This window comes from Sceloporus occidentalis, unplaced genomic scaffold, assembly GCF_023333645.1.
Source record: "Sceloporus occidentalis isolate IW3139 unplaced genomic scaffold, rSceOcc1.0.p SCAF_2, whole genome shotgun sequence".
Classification (NCBI taxonomy): Eukaryota; Metazoa; Chordata; class Lepidosauria; order Squamata; family Phrynosomatidae; genus Sceloporus; species Sceloporus occidentalis.
In genome coordinates, this window is record NW_028316982.1 from 15869447 (window position 1) to 15886122 (window position 16676).

The 16676-nt window shown below is 40.1% G+C and overlaps 1 protein-coding gene across 1 annotated transcript in view; it reads right to left on the minus strand.

Moving 5' to 3' along the window:
* NAALADL2 (N-acetylated alpha-linked acidic dipeptidase like 2) overlaps nt 1–16676 on the minus strand; it is a 536053-nt gene that overhangs the window by 259884 nt on the left and 259493 nt on the right. The window contains exon 6 of the mRNA XM_089507579.1: nt 4472–4564. Coding sequence (XP_089363705.1) covers nt 4472–4564 — 93 coding nt within the window. The remainder of the gene's footprint in view (nt 1–4471; nt 4565–16676) is intronic.

The following is a 16676-nucleotide window of genomic DNA, read 5'->3' on the forward strand; positions in this document are numbered from 1 at the left end:
GTTTGAAAAATAAGAGCAAAAAGAAAAAGGGGGATGCATCTCATTTAGCAAAACTCACAGCCCCCAAACTAATAGATGTGAACATTGAAAAAAATATTCAATATATTAGTTTTTTGTGGGTTTTCCGGGCTATGTGTCCATGTTCTACAATATGGCCACATAACCCGGAAAACCCACAAAAAATTATGGATGCCGGCCATGAAAGCCTTCGAGTTCAGATTCAATACTTTTCTTTCAGATGTGAATATTGAAATGAAGTACAATGGACCCTTATTATATGCTGGGCTTTGATTCCAGGATCCCCCATGTGGATGCTCAAGTCCCATTAAATATAATGACATAGCAAAATGGTGTCGCTTATAAAAAAATGGAAAATCAAGGTTTGATATTTGAAATTTATACTTTTTTGAACATTTTCAAACTGTGGATGCTTGAATTGGTGTATAAAAGATCCGTGTATAAGAAGGGCCAACTATATAACATTTAAGGACTTTGTGTGGACTTACATTGGCCCGGTACAGACCGCCCCAAAAGGGTGGTCTGCCGGTGCTTAGTTTTCTGCCAGGGGGGAAATGCAGCGGACAAACCACACGGCTTCCCGACAGCGGAAAAAGAACCCGCAAAAAAGTGTGTTCCTTTTGTGCCACGCTTGTGATGCCCGAGTGAGCAAATGTTGCACTCGTGATGTCACAAGTGCGGCTATGCGTCCGTCACGTCATAATGGCGGCGGCCATGTATCCACTGTTATGCCTTCATCATATGTGATGGTTGCGAGGCGTGTGGGTGCTCCGCCCACCAGGCAACCCTTGCACGTGATGAGGGTGCTTTAAAGGCCCATCTGTACCGGGCCTATATAAGCAAAATGTTTTTTTTCTTTTTTTATATGTGCTTAAGTTGTATCTGCCTGTTAACCACTAAGTTAACTCACCAGTACATTAGATTTTTTAAAAAAAATTTGAAATGTATTGTTGTTGGCTGTCTTTGAGTATCATGGTGGGTAGGAGAAGGATAATTAATGATTTGAATAACTAACTAACTGGACTAAGTGAATCCAGGTGTTTGGACACATTTGCAGTCTACCTAACATATACAGTCATTAGAGTTTCTTGCTTCCTGTGATCTAAAGACCCAAAGTTTCACTCAGATGTAGGGTTCCCAGGTGAAATAAGAGACAACGCTCCTAGCCTTTGAATAGTAGGATTGATGAGGGTTGAAGAGTTGGGTAGAAATGTCAGTGGGTTGTAGTGGCATGAGCATAGGGCTAGGACTCTGAAGATCAAGTTTTGATTCTCTGCTTTGCCATGGAAACCTACTGGATGACCTTGGATGAGTCGCTCCCTCTCAGCCCCAGACAATTCCATGGTAGGTTCATCTTAGGGTGAAGTCAGAAATTACTTGAAGGCACACAACAAGGGAGGAAAATAATTAAGTACAAGGAGTCCAGCTCCACTACTTAAGCTCAACAAGTTGACCAGGGTTATAGGTTCCCTCTTAGATCTTCTCCAGAGTTTCATCTCCTAGGACCAAATGCCATAGTTGATTGACCCATGGAATTTGATTGCAGTGCACCTGCTAGTTGTGTAAGATGGAGGATTCCTTTGTTTCCCTCCCTAAGAATCTGACAGCCACAGCAGAAAACTGCCCTAGGTAAACAGGGGTCAAGAGTTTTACTTTCATAGTGGGCCTTTGGTATCCACTGAGGTTGGGTTCCAAGACACTCCCATCCCAAGGATGCCAAAATCTGTGGCTGTTCAAGTGCCAATATATACAGTGGTATAATATAATTCTGTTCCTATTTTTTTTTTTTAAAAAAAAATGGCAAAAACAAAGTTTGCTTTGGGGGGGAAATATTTCTGAAATATTTTCAAGTTGTGGATGCAGAATCTGTGGATAAAAAGGACAAACTTTGATTTGTATCTTGCTTTTTTCCTGAATGGGACATAACTCCGGCAGTGTCCATCCATTTACTCAGGCTGTTGAAGAAATCATGGGTGACAACTTGAGGTCTTCTAGAAAGATCTGCTTGGTTAACAGCCAACCATTCTACTGAAGGTTGTAGATTAATGTCACTGTTAACTACCATAAATGTTAATTATTGAAGGAATGGTGCTTTTTATTCCTTTGTGAGCTGCTTTCACATTTTTTAAGCTGAAAAGTAAGACATACATTAAATGAATGAATAAATGAATGAATAAATAACTTGGTACCAACTTTAAAAAGATCATCCCAGAGGAATGCAGCCTGAGAAATGTCATATACTGGTAAATCTTATCAAGCCTCTTTGGTCCCTTTTTCTTAAAAGGTGTGTGTGTGTGTGTGTGTGTGTGTGTGTGTGTGTGTGTGTGTGTGTAGCACCTGAGGGAACAAATTGGTTTTACATTTCATTTGAAGAGAATATTGGTAGCAGCAATTGTAATTTAAAGTACCTCAAAAAGGAGCAACATAAAAAGGTTTTTCCCATAATAGAGAAAAATAGGGAAACATAATATTTATGTCTCTCATGATGATTCTAATTTCACAAATGTTTAGCCTTTTTTAAAAAAAGCCACATTCTTTAACAAAGACATGTAAAAGTTCTTATTTTTATTTGATGTTGTTCACTCATCCCTGCTGGCAACATGTTGAAGTTTGTTAGGGATATGTGTACAGCAAATTGTCTGCACATTATATTGTCTATGAAATTACATATTCCTCAGGGTTTTTTCTCCCCTGCTATTACTGCTTATGAACATTTTTTAATTGGACACAAACAATCTGATTCACAGGAAATTGGCTTTCTAACAGTTTTCTTCACTTAACACCTAGTGACAACAGTAGAGGAATTTCAGAACTAAATTGTGTTAGACTTTAAATGCAGAAATCACCCATGGATTGAAGCTGGATGTCTTTCTGAATGATGCTTCTATGCCTTGTGATCTGTCCCTCAATGGACTCTGTGGGAAAGGGCAAAGCAAACTCAACTGGTCTAGTCAAGGATTTGTGGGTGGACACTGTATGGACATGAGCCCTTAGGTGTCTGAGGAACTCCTTGAGGCAAACATTTCTTTCCTCTTTACCCTGCCACCTTTTCTTTCTTGTTTCACCTTCCTTCAGGTTATCTTCTCTGTTGTGGCATCCATCATATGAAATAATTTCTTCACTGAGATTCAGTTGTGTCCTTTCCAGGCAAACATTCTCTGAAGATGCCAGCCACAGATGCTGGCGAAACGTCAGGAAGAAAATCTTCTAGAACATGGCCATATAACCCGAAAAACCCACAAAAAACCAAAGGTGTCACTATCTCAGCCACCCATGTGGACAGTTTTCAATTCTGGAGTATTTAAGATTTTCAGATAAGAGATATTCAGCCTCTACATTGTTGCATCTATATTTCCTGTAAACTGCTTTGAGAATGTTTTTGTAATGAAAAGAGTGCAAAAATGTTCCTAAATAAATAAATATCCTCCCAGGCTTTGCAATTAAAATACATTAATCTGGACATGACATTAATTTGTCTTTGATTGATTCTAATGGAGTATGCATGACTAGATATTGGCCCAAGGGAAAGGCTCACCAGTCAATGGTAAGGAATATAATTTGCATGCATAAAGCTTGTGGACCATCTTTGCCATCTTTACTTTGGGGTGAAGCAAACCGCCCCGAAGGAGTGACTTCTGGCTACTGCTTTGAGCGCTGGATCAGGGCTGTCACAACACAACCACACACTGCAGCCCCGATCTGGCATTTTTCCAGCCCAAAAAGAAGTGGCAAAGTGCCACTCCTTTTGGGGATGGAAAAAAGCTGCCCCTTTCACCATACCAGCCACTCTTCTGCATTTCTGTGGCATGTGGCATCTAATCACTACACCGCAGGAATGTCCCAATGCTGTCTGCCATCTGGTCAGGTGGGCACTGTGATGCCGGCTTGAGTCAGAACGTGTGACATGCAGACGCCATCCCCCCATGCCACTCTAAAGCCAGCTCTTTTTGCTGGTCTGTACGGCAGTTTGTTAACTAGGAACCTAAACCTAAGGCACCATTGCACATCAGAGTAAACAATCCTGAGCTGAGTAGGATTATTTAGGGCAGCTTTTGAACAAGAGCAGCCTAAGCTGTCAAAACATGAAATTTCAACCAGAAGACTCCTAAAATTTCCACAATTATTCTTAATCTGCTGTAGGCATCATTAGATGCTCTCTCTGAAGAAATAAGGGGAATAATTAAAGATGGGGAATAATTAAAGAAAGAAGAAAAGTGATGTTGTGGGAAATGGGCTTCAAACAAATATTGATGGGCTGATTGATTTAATTTATACCCCACTTTTCTCCTGAATGGAATCCCTAGTGCCTTACAATATGAATTAAAGCAGCTACATGAACCGCGACACAGTAACAAAGAAGTCAAAATACAATTAAATATATTATCATATTGAAACACCAGTATTATACAATGATAACAGAAATGAAAATAAGAGAAAATAAAGATACACATACCAGGAAGTACAGCTCCTTTTATATATCCAATGACATTGGACATTGTCTTATACATCGGAAGAGACTGAACAGTTAGAGTCAGGATTTTTCTTTCTGTTGTTAGAGAAAGAAAAAAATGCATTTGAGAAGTTGATGAAGCCAATTACCAAGTCTTTCTCACATAAGAGTCGTTTTGCCTGAATAAGAACTTTGAAATTTTGCCAATTCCTTGCTAAATTCAATTGAAATAAAGTATTTCATGACTCTTGAATGATTATTGTGCACTATGTAGCACCATCACTATAGTGCTATATAGTGGATTCTAGCAGGACTCCACCAAACCCCATTTACCAGTAAGCATTTGCTGGGATCCATGGAGATCCATTCCTCCATGGATCAAGAAATGGCTGCCGGACTTTCCCACTCCCTCCCATGAGCAATCTCTATCCAACAGGCAAAAAATGAACCTTATCACAAATTCTGCTTGCACCAGAGATTGCTTGCACAGGGGGTGGGTGGGAGCATGGCTACTTTTTGATCAACAGGGGAATAGTGCCCCATTGATCCTAGCTGGTGCTTACCACTAAGTGTGGTTTGAGGGACCTTCATAGTTCCCCAAACCACACTTACCACATAGCCACTAAACTAAGGGCTACATAGGGTTCATGAATACATAGCAGTTATGAATGTATAATTGTAGGTTACTGCCCAGCAGGACTCTGGCCAATGTGTGTAAAAATAAAATGAACAGATGCACTCATCCAGGCAGAAGGTGTTCATTACTTAGATGTAAAAATGCTGGATTTAAATTCCTTTACATTCAATCCACTTCATAGTGTTTATAAAGGCTGTCACCTCTGCTTTTCTGCCAGACTCTTATTCTTATATGGCAAACGTGTAGGTTTCATATCAAGAACAGCTGCCCAGTTGTGGGCAAGGTGAGGTCACTGTCCTCCAAATAAAAATTCTCCCAAATGAAATGTGCTTTCATTCCTCAAATCTCAGGAAGTGTAGAGAGTGAGAGACTGAATTCTCATTGGGAGGCAATGCCTTCATTTTGCATGCATGCACACGCACAACCTGTAGCTACACCTGACCTGGACCTACTGATTTTGCAGTGGGCCGGTGTTTGGGATTTTGATTTTGATTTTGATAAGAACACAACAAACTTCACAAATGAAAAAAAAAAAACCCTTCATAAAGAAGAAATCAGAATAGGCAGGTCCCGCCATCCCTACTCTTCACTGACCTATGAAGGATATTCTTTAAATCTGAAGAACTCTTTTACAGGCATTCAGTCCTCATACATATGAGTGAAAAATGTTGTGTTGGGAGAGGGCACAGATATATGCTTCACCAGCCATGTCCCCAGATATGGACACATTGATAAATCTATTTCAGTACAACACATTCATTAATGAGATTTTATGAAGAGTTTTGTTTTTTGCTACTTGCATTTACATACTGTATTTCCTCCAAAGGACTCAAGGCTTTGAACAAAGCTCTCCTGCCCCTCATTTTATCCTCATATCAATCCTGTGATGTAGGCCAGGCTGAAAGACAGTCACAAGGCCAAAGTCACTCAGGTAGGTTTTGTTTTTCAATGAGGAATTCAATCTGAATCTAAATCTAAATCTTCCATATCCCAGCAATCTGTATACTATATTAACTGTCTTGATGCCATCGTGATATTAATTTAAAAGAATATGGACTTACAATGTTAAGCCAGTATTAAATCCTTCTCCAGGTGTGCTCTGGATGATTACCTCAAACCACTGCAGTACCAGTCTATATACATGTTTTATTTATTAATGCATTTGTTTATCAACTTCTGCCAGGCACCTCAGGATGACAATGAAAGATAAAATAACATCTTAAAAACAAATACACACACACACATATTAAAAAAAGGTTCACACACACACACACACATACACACACACACACCAAAACAGTTCTGAAGGCCAAATATGTTTTTTAAGAAGTTGGAAGCTCAAAAGAACCAGCCTGACCTCCTTTTGGAAGTAGTTTCACAACTAAGATCTTTCTAGAGTGAAAACACAACAAAAACTTTTGTGGATGTTGGATTTTGTTGAATTTTGCTCCATGTCCAGTGATGCTACCCCTGAACGTTCCCTACAGGGAAAACCGTATCTTGTGTAATCACAAACATAGTTTCTCACGGAAAGGAGATATGGAATAAGGTTTTTCTTCAGTATCCCAAATTCTCAGAAAGTTCATATGGGATAAGACAATCTTTCAGATATTCTGGACTCAAACAGTTTAGGTTTTTGTATGTATCCAAGCCAACACCCTCAACTGAGTTCAGAAGCAAACCGAAAGCTAGAGCAGTTGGTCCAAGAGTGCTGACATGTCTGTAAAGAACAAGTCAGAAAATAATCTGGCTGCTACCTTTTCTACTAGCTACACCTTCCAAACACTTTTTAAAAGATTGCTTCACATTATAGTAGTATAAATCTAGACATACCTATGACACAATGTGGACAGATCTGCCCTCTCTAGAAAGGGGAGCAGTTGGGGTACCAAAGACACTCCTGACCCTAATAGCCACATGGCCTTCCTAGAACACTAGTGGGTCCAAGAGCCCAGTCCCCAGCTGCAAAGTTAATATTTCAGAGGGATATTAGGTATTCTTAAAAGAACTCAGAATGGCCCCTGAGGTAATATCAACACAAGTAGAACAAGCGCAAGTGGGCTACTATTGGAACTGCTGCCCATTTTGGATTTGGGACACTTCATGCTGTTCTCCTTCATTTTTTCCAGACTGATAATTTTAGTCACTATCCCATGGCAATTTGGTATGCCCAGTCCACATTAGAGCCTTCTCTGTATAATTAAAGTATTTCTATCCTGCCTGATATCAAGAGATATTAGGGCAGTGTGCAAAATCAGTGCAAACAAACTGAAACAATAAAATAACATAAAAAGATTAAAAGTTGTTAATCTGCAGTGGTTTGAGCATCTTACTAAGGCTCTAGAGACCATGGTTCAAATCTCTGCTCAACAATGTAAGATCGCTGAATGATCTTGGTCAGTGGAGTCATTGGAGGTGCAGAAGGTACAGACACACTAGGAGACACCCTAACAGGGAAGTGGCACCGCTGTTCCTCAGACATCTGCCTTGGGGAAGAAAGAAGCTGTGGCATTCAACTGTGTCCCTTTAAAATGATGCAGAGATGGGGTGTGTGAAGCTTAATAGGAGGAGAAAGGATAGGCCCCAGCTTTTAAATTTTAATTTAATGTTTTAAATTTAAAATATTATTATTATTTTTTTTTTAAAAAAATCACATCTTACCAAATTTTTACCTCCACCACATGAAACTATGTAAATGCATTTAGGCTGTGTGTATGATATTGTAAATTAAAGGTATAATTTTAATTTTGCTAGTTGTTTGCATCACAGCTATCACCATGACATTCAGTAATATAAAGGAATTATGATGAATGAGTAATATTAGTGTGAAAAGCATTACTGTGGATTCTATATGATGTGGGATGGTAGGAGGTCAACAGGCAATGAGTTACCCTACTGAGTGACACCAACCCTAGCAATGCCACGGATCCTGGGCATGTCATACTCTCTCAGCCTCAGGGTAGCAATGGCAAACCTCCCCTGAAACAATCTTGGCAAAAAAGCCTGTGATAGGTTCACCATAATTTGGATGGGATTACTACAAGTCAAAAAGGACTTGAAGACACACAACAATAACAATGACACCGATAACAGCAACAATAACTGCATTAAATATGACTAATATATTTTAGTCCTCAGGAAACCACACAGAGGGGAAGGTACATATCGCTCATTCATGATTCCTTCCATTGAAGATTATCTTTCTGCTTTCTCAGTATCCCTCCCAAAGCCTTGATCCTTGCTTGATTATTTATTATTCATTTATTTTATATTTCACCTTTCTCCTGGAGCCCATGGTGGCTTACAGAAGAAATCAGTTCAAACATAACTCAATTAAAATTGCCACATTTCAGACAGTATAACATTATTTTGAAAACACACAAAAGTTTTTAAAAAGTAACTGAACAAAGCACACACACAAATAAGAAGCCTTCCAAAGAGCGATTACATATTAAAAGCCTGACAGCAAAATGAAAACAAAGAAGGGGGCATCCTAGCCTCCTGCGGAAAGGAGTTCCAGAGAGTAGGAGCAGCCACTGAGAAGGCTCTCTCTTGTGTCCTCACCAAGCAAGTGTGTGCTGGTGGCAGGACCAAGAGAAAGCTTTCCCTTGTAGATCTTAGAACCCGTGCAGGTTTGTATGGGAAAATATGGTCTTTCAGATAGTCTGGACCTAAGCCACAAAGGACTTTAGAGGTCATGACCTGTACTTTGAATTGTGCCCAGAAACAAGCGAGTTTTTCTCTTGTGTCTTGGTGCTGCCATTTGGGCTGCATAAGTAATGATATCTTCAGCCTGAACATTAGAGAGACAGGGAATTATGTTCACATCTAAAGTCACTGAGCCAAAGGGATACTCTATGGGAAGCACATTGTGTTCTTAAATTCAGAGCCAAGTATGCCTCACACTATTCTGTTCGCCAATCATTTCATTTTCTGGACTCATTTTACAAATATGCAGAAATGTTTAATGGGGGCACACTGCCACATGGAAAATAACCTGTCTCTCTGTCTTTGTCAAAAGGGCTTTCAAGTTCATGTTCTGAGCATTTGAATAATGAGTTTGTTTTAAAAATTAATTAAAAACTAATATCTTCTTTTTCTTTTACCTCTCAGACCTAGAAAACAAATGGCCTCATTACAGAGTGAAATGGGAGCAATAGCAAACAGACCTTTCTTTTTCTTTCAGCAAAACGTTAATAATAATAAGACTCACTGCAAGCAATGATACTCTGGTAAGAAAGTCAATATCCTTAGTAGAGAATTTATTCGCATGTAGATTTACTATTTAACACCAGTTATGCTATGTATTAGATGGGGCTAGACAGTGGTAATCAATCTATTCTGCTGGGTTTGTTGGCCTGTCTGCCTGTATATATGTTTATTCTAGAGATACCTGCACTTTTTGTGACACTGGGTGGTAGTCCTTGCTTTTCCTAACCAGTCTAGGTTTCTCTGCACAATCTGCAGGGTTTTAGCATTAATGTGGAAAGCTTTAGGATCTCTGGAAAATATGTTTTTCAAATCTATGCCCCTCCAGTGCCAAATACAGAAGGAAAAAAAAGCTACTGAGGGAAAAGGAAAAGAGGAAGGAGTAGGAAAGAAACACAAAACACAATGGACACAAGGGGAAAAAATGCCAAAATTGCACATGATGGCCACTCTATTCTGTTTTGGTTAGGCCTCACCTAGAATACTGTGTCCAATTCTGGACACCACAGTTCAAAAAGGATATTGACAAGCTAGAGTGTGTCCAGAGGAGGGCAACCAAAATGAGAAGAGACTTAGGAAGATGGGTATGTTTAGCCTGGAGAAGATGGTTAAGAGGTGACCAATAGCCTTGTTTAAGTATTTGAAGGGATGTCATATTGAGGATGTAGCAAGCTTGTTTTCTGCAGCTCCAGAGAACAGGACATGGAACAATGGATTCATCTACAGCAAAAGCAATTCCAGCTCAACATTAGGAAGAACTGCTGTTTGTCAGTGGAACATACTCCCTCGGAGAATGGAGGAGTCTCCTTCTTGGGACTCCACAGGGCACCAACTAGCCACAGTAGTACAGTTATTAGATTAGTGGATGGTGGAAAGGGAAGCCCAGCAGAAAAAATAATGGCATGGATTTACACACTGCAAGCATTCATACAGAATCTAGGGCAATGTGTTGTAGAATATAACATCATGTTCTTGAATACTTCCCTCTACCCCTACTGCACCTGACTGTGCACCTGTATCAGGGAAGCATATAATACCCTGATACCAAAAGAGGGTAAATGTTCTCCTCTTAAATAATAGAAAATGAGAAGTGATTATGGGGGGGGGGGGGGAACATGTTTCCTTTAATGGGTTGTTCCACCTTTAAATGGATAATAATGCAAGAAAGCACTCTTCAGTGGCAACTGTCATCTTCTGGAATCAGATAATAAAATGAATAGATGTATTGTACAGTGACAGTTAGTTGGGTTTAAAGGCTTACTGTGCTTAACAAAAGGCTCAAAGAGTTCTCAATGGGGTAAGGAGAAGAAGTAAAATTTAATTTCCCTTAAACAGTTCTGACAACAAATCTCACTTTCCAACATTAGATGTCCGATGAAAGACTTTAAAGGTCTTGACAACTTTATCTCTTTCTTAGCTGTGCTCTGGAAAGTGACAGGGAGACTTTAGCTTAATGCAGCTTGAAATATTCGCTAAACTTTATCTAAGCCATAAAGCTACTTCACGACTAAAAGAACAGAAAAGGATTACTGTTATCATTAATAGTTCTATTTAGTTTCATCTTTCAGAGCCCTTTAGCTTCAAAACTACAGGTCATTACACAACTAATGTATGTAACCTATGTTCCCCTGCCACTTTTTCCCCAAGCCTATGCATATGTGTGGTGGGTGGAGAGCACTGAGGGCAACAAATACCATGGGAACAAGTGTATTGCTACATGCCTTGCATGCACAAAAATAGTTAAAACTGCTAAACTATGTGGGCGTTTCATGCAACCAATATTCAGGAGTAGCCATGCTGGCCATATAGCCGTGTACAATAACACCCCAAATTTACAAAACAGTGATATCTTTATCTGACCAACAAAAATGCACAAAATATGATATACTGTACAAATAATCTATCGTATAGTTGTTGCTAGAAAGGAAGTGTATTCCGCCTTATTTTTCCCTCTGAAGTTTATTGTGTTGTGTGTTAACACAAATTTGGAAAAGGATATTGTGCAAAATATTACCTCTAATCCAAGCATATTAAGAAACACACACATATCATTCCAACTCTGTGATTCTATGATTCCAAGTCATCCTCTCTCAGTTTAAGAGGAAGGCAATGGCAAACCTCATCAGAAATGCCAAGAAAACCCTATCTGACAGCCAGTGTAACACAGTGCTTTGAGTGTTGGACTGGGACTTGTAGATTCAAATCCCTGCTTAGCCATGGTGACCCTGGGAAAGTCGCACTCTTTCACATTCAGATGAAGGCAATGGCAAACCCTTTCTGAATATATTTTGCCAAGAAAACCTTGTGATATGTTTGTCTTAGCATCACAATAAGTCAGAAATGATATGAATCACAAAACAACAGGCTTATGATTTTTTCAAAACCTAACATTATATCTGATCCTTAGGATCTGTCATTTTTTCCTTTCAAACAAATGATTTTCTCTCTCTTTCTATCTCCCTTTCTCTCTCGTATAGCTAGCTAGCTAAATAATGTTATATAAGCATATTAAATATGCCAGTTTACTGAATTAAAAGTGTATACATTTGTTTTTGAAATTTCTGTAACAGTCAATTAGTATGAAAAACTAAAATTAATAATGATACCTTGAAGACTTCTACATTATTGGAAATACATTTAAAGCTTGGTTTAATTACTTTTTGTGTCTTTTTCACCTTAGAAATTGATCCAATCCACATTTTGACTCAAATCTGAAGAGAAATTATAATATGAGAATTCTCATTAATCATTGTAAGTATGTTTTTAATATATATTGTGCTGTATAAAAGGGAGACTATCTGTGTAGCAGGACAACATGACAGGAAAATATTCCTTACCACATTATTAATACAGTGCAGTTATCTCTGCAAAATTAATTCTTGCTTAGCAGTGTATCAAATAGTCTATGAAGAAAGTTAATTGAGAATTAATGAATGCAGACAGAATGCTGAATGTACTGTAAACTTTCCAATGCAGTGCCTTCTTTGGCATAATTGATGAATGAAGGGAAACTCTGTCACAGCAACCTGGTTTTCTGTCTTTCTTGTCATGTAAGTGTTTGATCCTTTGGACAATGTTTCTCTAATCTGATGGAGTTTCCACATAATTTTTGAATCATTGAAAATGAGTTAACAGCAAAGCTGGTTATGGTATGCATTATCAAGCAGTGGCAGCTCATAGCCTCCATACAAATGATATAGTTTATTCTGTTTTATTCTCTGAACCCTATGAAAACATATGGTTGGATAGTTTCTTTTGTTCTCAAAGTAAAACTCAAAGTAGATTCTTCAGTCCATTTGCAAAAGAATCATACAGCTGGTTAATCACATGAAACAATATACAAATAGGCTGCATGTGTGATATTTTAAAAATACAATTTTAATTTTGCTAGCTGTTTATGTCACAACTATTGCCATTACATTCAGTGATATACAGGAATTATGATTAATGCATGAAACTAGTACAAAAAAAAATACTGATGATTCTGTATGGTGTGGTATGGGAGGATGTGACACCATGAGTTACCTCACTGAGTAATGCCAACTCTAATGATGCCACTACTATCCTGCATGGCTACAGCTGTTCATTGGAAAAGACGATAATTTGAGAAAATGTAGATGGTAGCAGAAAGAAAGGAAGACAGCATGCCTGATGGATAGATTCAATCAGGGATGTCACAAGCCTGAATTTGCAAGACCTAAGCAGAGCAGTGGAGGACAGGAGTCCTGAAGATGTCTCAGACAAAGGGTCAGGTTTGACAAAAGCAGTTAACAACAACAATGTTTAGATGCCGCGTGCTGCAGGAGCTTTGAAAAGCTGTGGCGGTGATGGAAAGGATGCCTTTTTTCTGGTGCAAAGAGGAACAGCATTTTGCCGGTTCTTTTTGGCCAGGAAAATTCCAGATTGGGGCCAAAGGGTGTGATTGCTGTGGCTCCAATCCAGCAATCAAAGGGGGGCATCAAGCTGCCCCTTTAGGGCTGTCTGTTTTGGTCCTTAGTTCCCACTCATTACATTAGTTTTGTATTATTTGTTCATTGCCCCTATAACTGCTTTCAGGTAAATGCACTATTTTTATCTTTTTGTTTCTAATTCCCAGAGAAAAGGTGTAAATGTATGGGTGGGTAGGCAGGGAAAATATTTTATGATATTCATCAACATACTTCTCTTTTTGCTGGTAAAATCAGATGCCCCAAACCTCTTCTTTTTACTGGGGCAGTTTTGCATTTGAACACATGAAACTATTACTCCAACATCTACTTTGGACACAAAGGATTCCTAATAAAAGCTCAGGAACAAAACACTAATATAGGACCCCTGCATAAGGAAATTGAGGTGATTAGTAATGGTTGACACAGGACAGAATGTTTATCATGCTGTGTTCTATTTAGTTCAAATTAGGTAATTATTTTTTTTCTGGTTTGGGAAGGTAGTCAGGAATACATAATTGATAGTAAGCTGAAAGTATTAGAAAGGCATCTTTTTCTGGCATGCTATTGTTAGACCTATGGAGCCAGTGTAGTGTAGTGGTTTGTGCATTGGATTATGACTCTGGAAATGAGGGTTTGATTCCCCACTCGGTCATGGAAACAACTATCAGCCCCTGAAAACCCTCAAATAAGTTCACTTTTGGATCACTATGAGTAAAAAAAATGATATGAAGGCAAATAACAAGAAATGGAAGTCATGGGGTTGATATGGCTTAAATCTAGTTCCTCGGAGTAGCAAAACTGATTCATTAGAAGACTGATAACGTTAATAGGGAGAGCTAGTGTGGCGTGATTTGAATGTTGGTTCAGGATTCTAGAATATCAGGTTTGAATTCCTGCCCAACCACAGAAATTCACAGGGTTACCCTATGCAGATCAGAATCTCAGTCTTGGAGGAAGACAATGGCAAACCCCATACAAAAAAGTCTTGCCAAGAAACCCTGTCTAGGTTTTGCATAGGTTCTGTTTAGGATTGTCATAAACCAGAAATTACTTGAAGGAACACAACAACAACTGAGAATGGGCACAGTAGTCTCCTCCTTATCTGTGGCAGATACTTTCCAAGACCACCAGAGGATGCTGGAACCAGGTGACCAGACATCCTACTTTGCTGCTGCTGCTGCTGTTGTTAGCTGTCCTCCAGTCAACCTCAACTCATGGCAAACTGTGAGTGAGACATCTCCAAAAACCCCTGTCCTGTGCCTCCCTGCTCAGGTTCTGCAGCACTAGGCCCATGATCACTTTGTTTGACTCTAGCCATCTGGCTTGAGGTTTTCCTCTCTTTTTGCTGCTTTCCACTTTTCCTACCATTTTCTAATAAATCTTTCTTTGTCATGGTGTGTCGAAAGTATGACAACCTCAATCTAGTTATCCTGGCTTTCAGGGAGCATTTGGGCTTAATCAGCACTAGGACCCATTTTTTCACCTTTTTGGCCATCCATGGAATCCTCAGGCCCCATTCCCACTGGCCCATTCGTGCTGGATGCAACTGGTGTCATGGCCAGCCAAGATCAGCTCTCGGAGGATGAGGAGGAGGATGAGTCTCCGCCAGAGCAAGGGCTGATTGAGGCAACGCCAGGTGCTGTTCCTACCCTGCCAGGTCCCAGCTGTGATCCTCCAGCCCCAGAGGAGGAGGTCCAACCAGGTCCTAGTGCTGAAGAGAGGCCTTCTTTGGTACCACAGCCTAGTGGTGATTCTGGAGACGAAGCTTGCCTGCAGGTGCCTTCCTACAAAGAGAGAAGGGCCAAGAGTGCTTGCAGGCACAGATCACAGAGGATTGCCGAGAGGCAATTAGCCAACCAGCCTCAGGTGGCACGAGGGAGAGTTTCCCTTACTTAAGTGGGAGAGAGACTAATGCTGGTTGCTAGATTTTATTGCATGATCTCTTGGCGTGGTTGCTGCTAGCACTAGCTCCTAGTATCTGGATTCTTTGTTACCTTGACCTCGGACCGGACTTCGTTATCTCTTGGCTGTTTTGACCTCGGACTGTTTGACCAACGTTGTTTCTCGGTATCCTGACTTCGGCTTGACTCTCAGAACGTTTGGACTTCTGGAATTCTGAACTCGGCTTGACTTCTCGGACTGCTCTCACACTTACTCCTTGCAAGGTCTGTGTTTTGTTTTCACTTGTCTGACTAAGCCACTCTTATCAGCGTGTCTGTGAGTGCTGGCCGCAGTCCCGGACAACTGGGCAGATTTGGATCCTCCCCCCCAAATCTCTCTGGAAGCAAGTGCCCACTTCAATTTACCTTATTCAGGGTAATTTACCCCTGAATTCCATTGCAGCTCTTTGCGGAGAGTTCGCATTTGCGGTAATGGTTTAAAATGAAGGCTCCTGTGTTGTCATTCAAATTCAGTTCCGCTTTCGTCAAAGGTGACTTTTCCTACAGCAACTGGCCAACCGGATGGGCGCTTCCTCCCCTCCTTTTTTAAAAAAAATTGGTGGCAGAGTGCACATATTTTGTCAAATTTAAAACCCTCTAGGTGTGTGTGTGTGTGTTGTATGTATTTAGGTCACGACAGATTATGGATCTTCCTCTGCCTCCATTTTCAACCCCCAAATGCAATCTAATGCCATCTCTGCATCCTCCCTCCTTGCGACCCCAGAATGCCTCTTACACGTACAATAATAATAATAATAATAATAATAATAATTCATCACCCCAAATGCCATCCCTGCATCCTCTTGCTTTCCTTCAGCCACCCCAGAATGCCTTACAGACACATACAGTAGCAAAAGCATTCTGTATCAATTTGCCAAATTGAAAGAGAAACATTTTTAACATTCTCATTGTAGCATTCGCATATAAAAAATAATTTAGAAAAAAAGCCTCTTGCAAAGTGCCGTGCTGGGAGCAAGCAAATGAAAGGGAAAGTAGTACAAGCAGACACACATTCTATCTATACATATCACCCTATAGTAAAAAGCATGCGCGTAGTCTGTCAAAATAAAAAATAGAGAGAGAAAGCTGCCTGGTGCAAGAGGGAGGCTTGTTCTGTTCTGTGCCCTCTCTCTGACCTACCCTGAACTTGACCCTTTGTCCTGCTCCTTCCTTCTCCTCCTCCTCCTTCTGATGCTGGCCCCATTCTTTTCCCCGGCTCCTTCCTTCATCCTCCTCCTCCTCCTTCACCCCGATGAAGGGGAGGCATGTTCTGCCCTCTGCCCTCCCTCTGACCTAAATCCCTCCACTGAACTTGCCCCAATCATGATTGGGGACAAGTTCATATTCGCCGGACCCATTTTTTAAAAAAAGATACAGCTTTTACTCCACTTTCCAAAAGACCCATACCAAGGGGCATTTGCCCCTGAACGGGTGTGAAAGCCTCATTTTCACTTGTGAAAGGATCGGGGCCAATATGAACTTCCCGTGGTTAA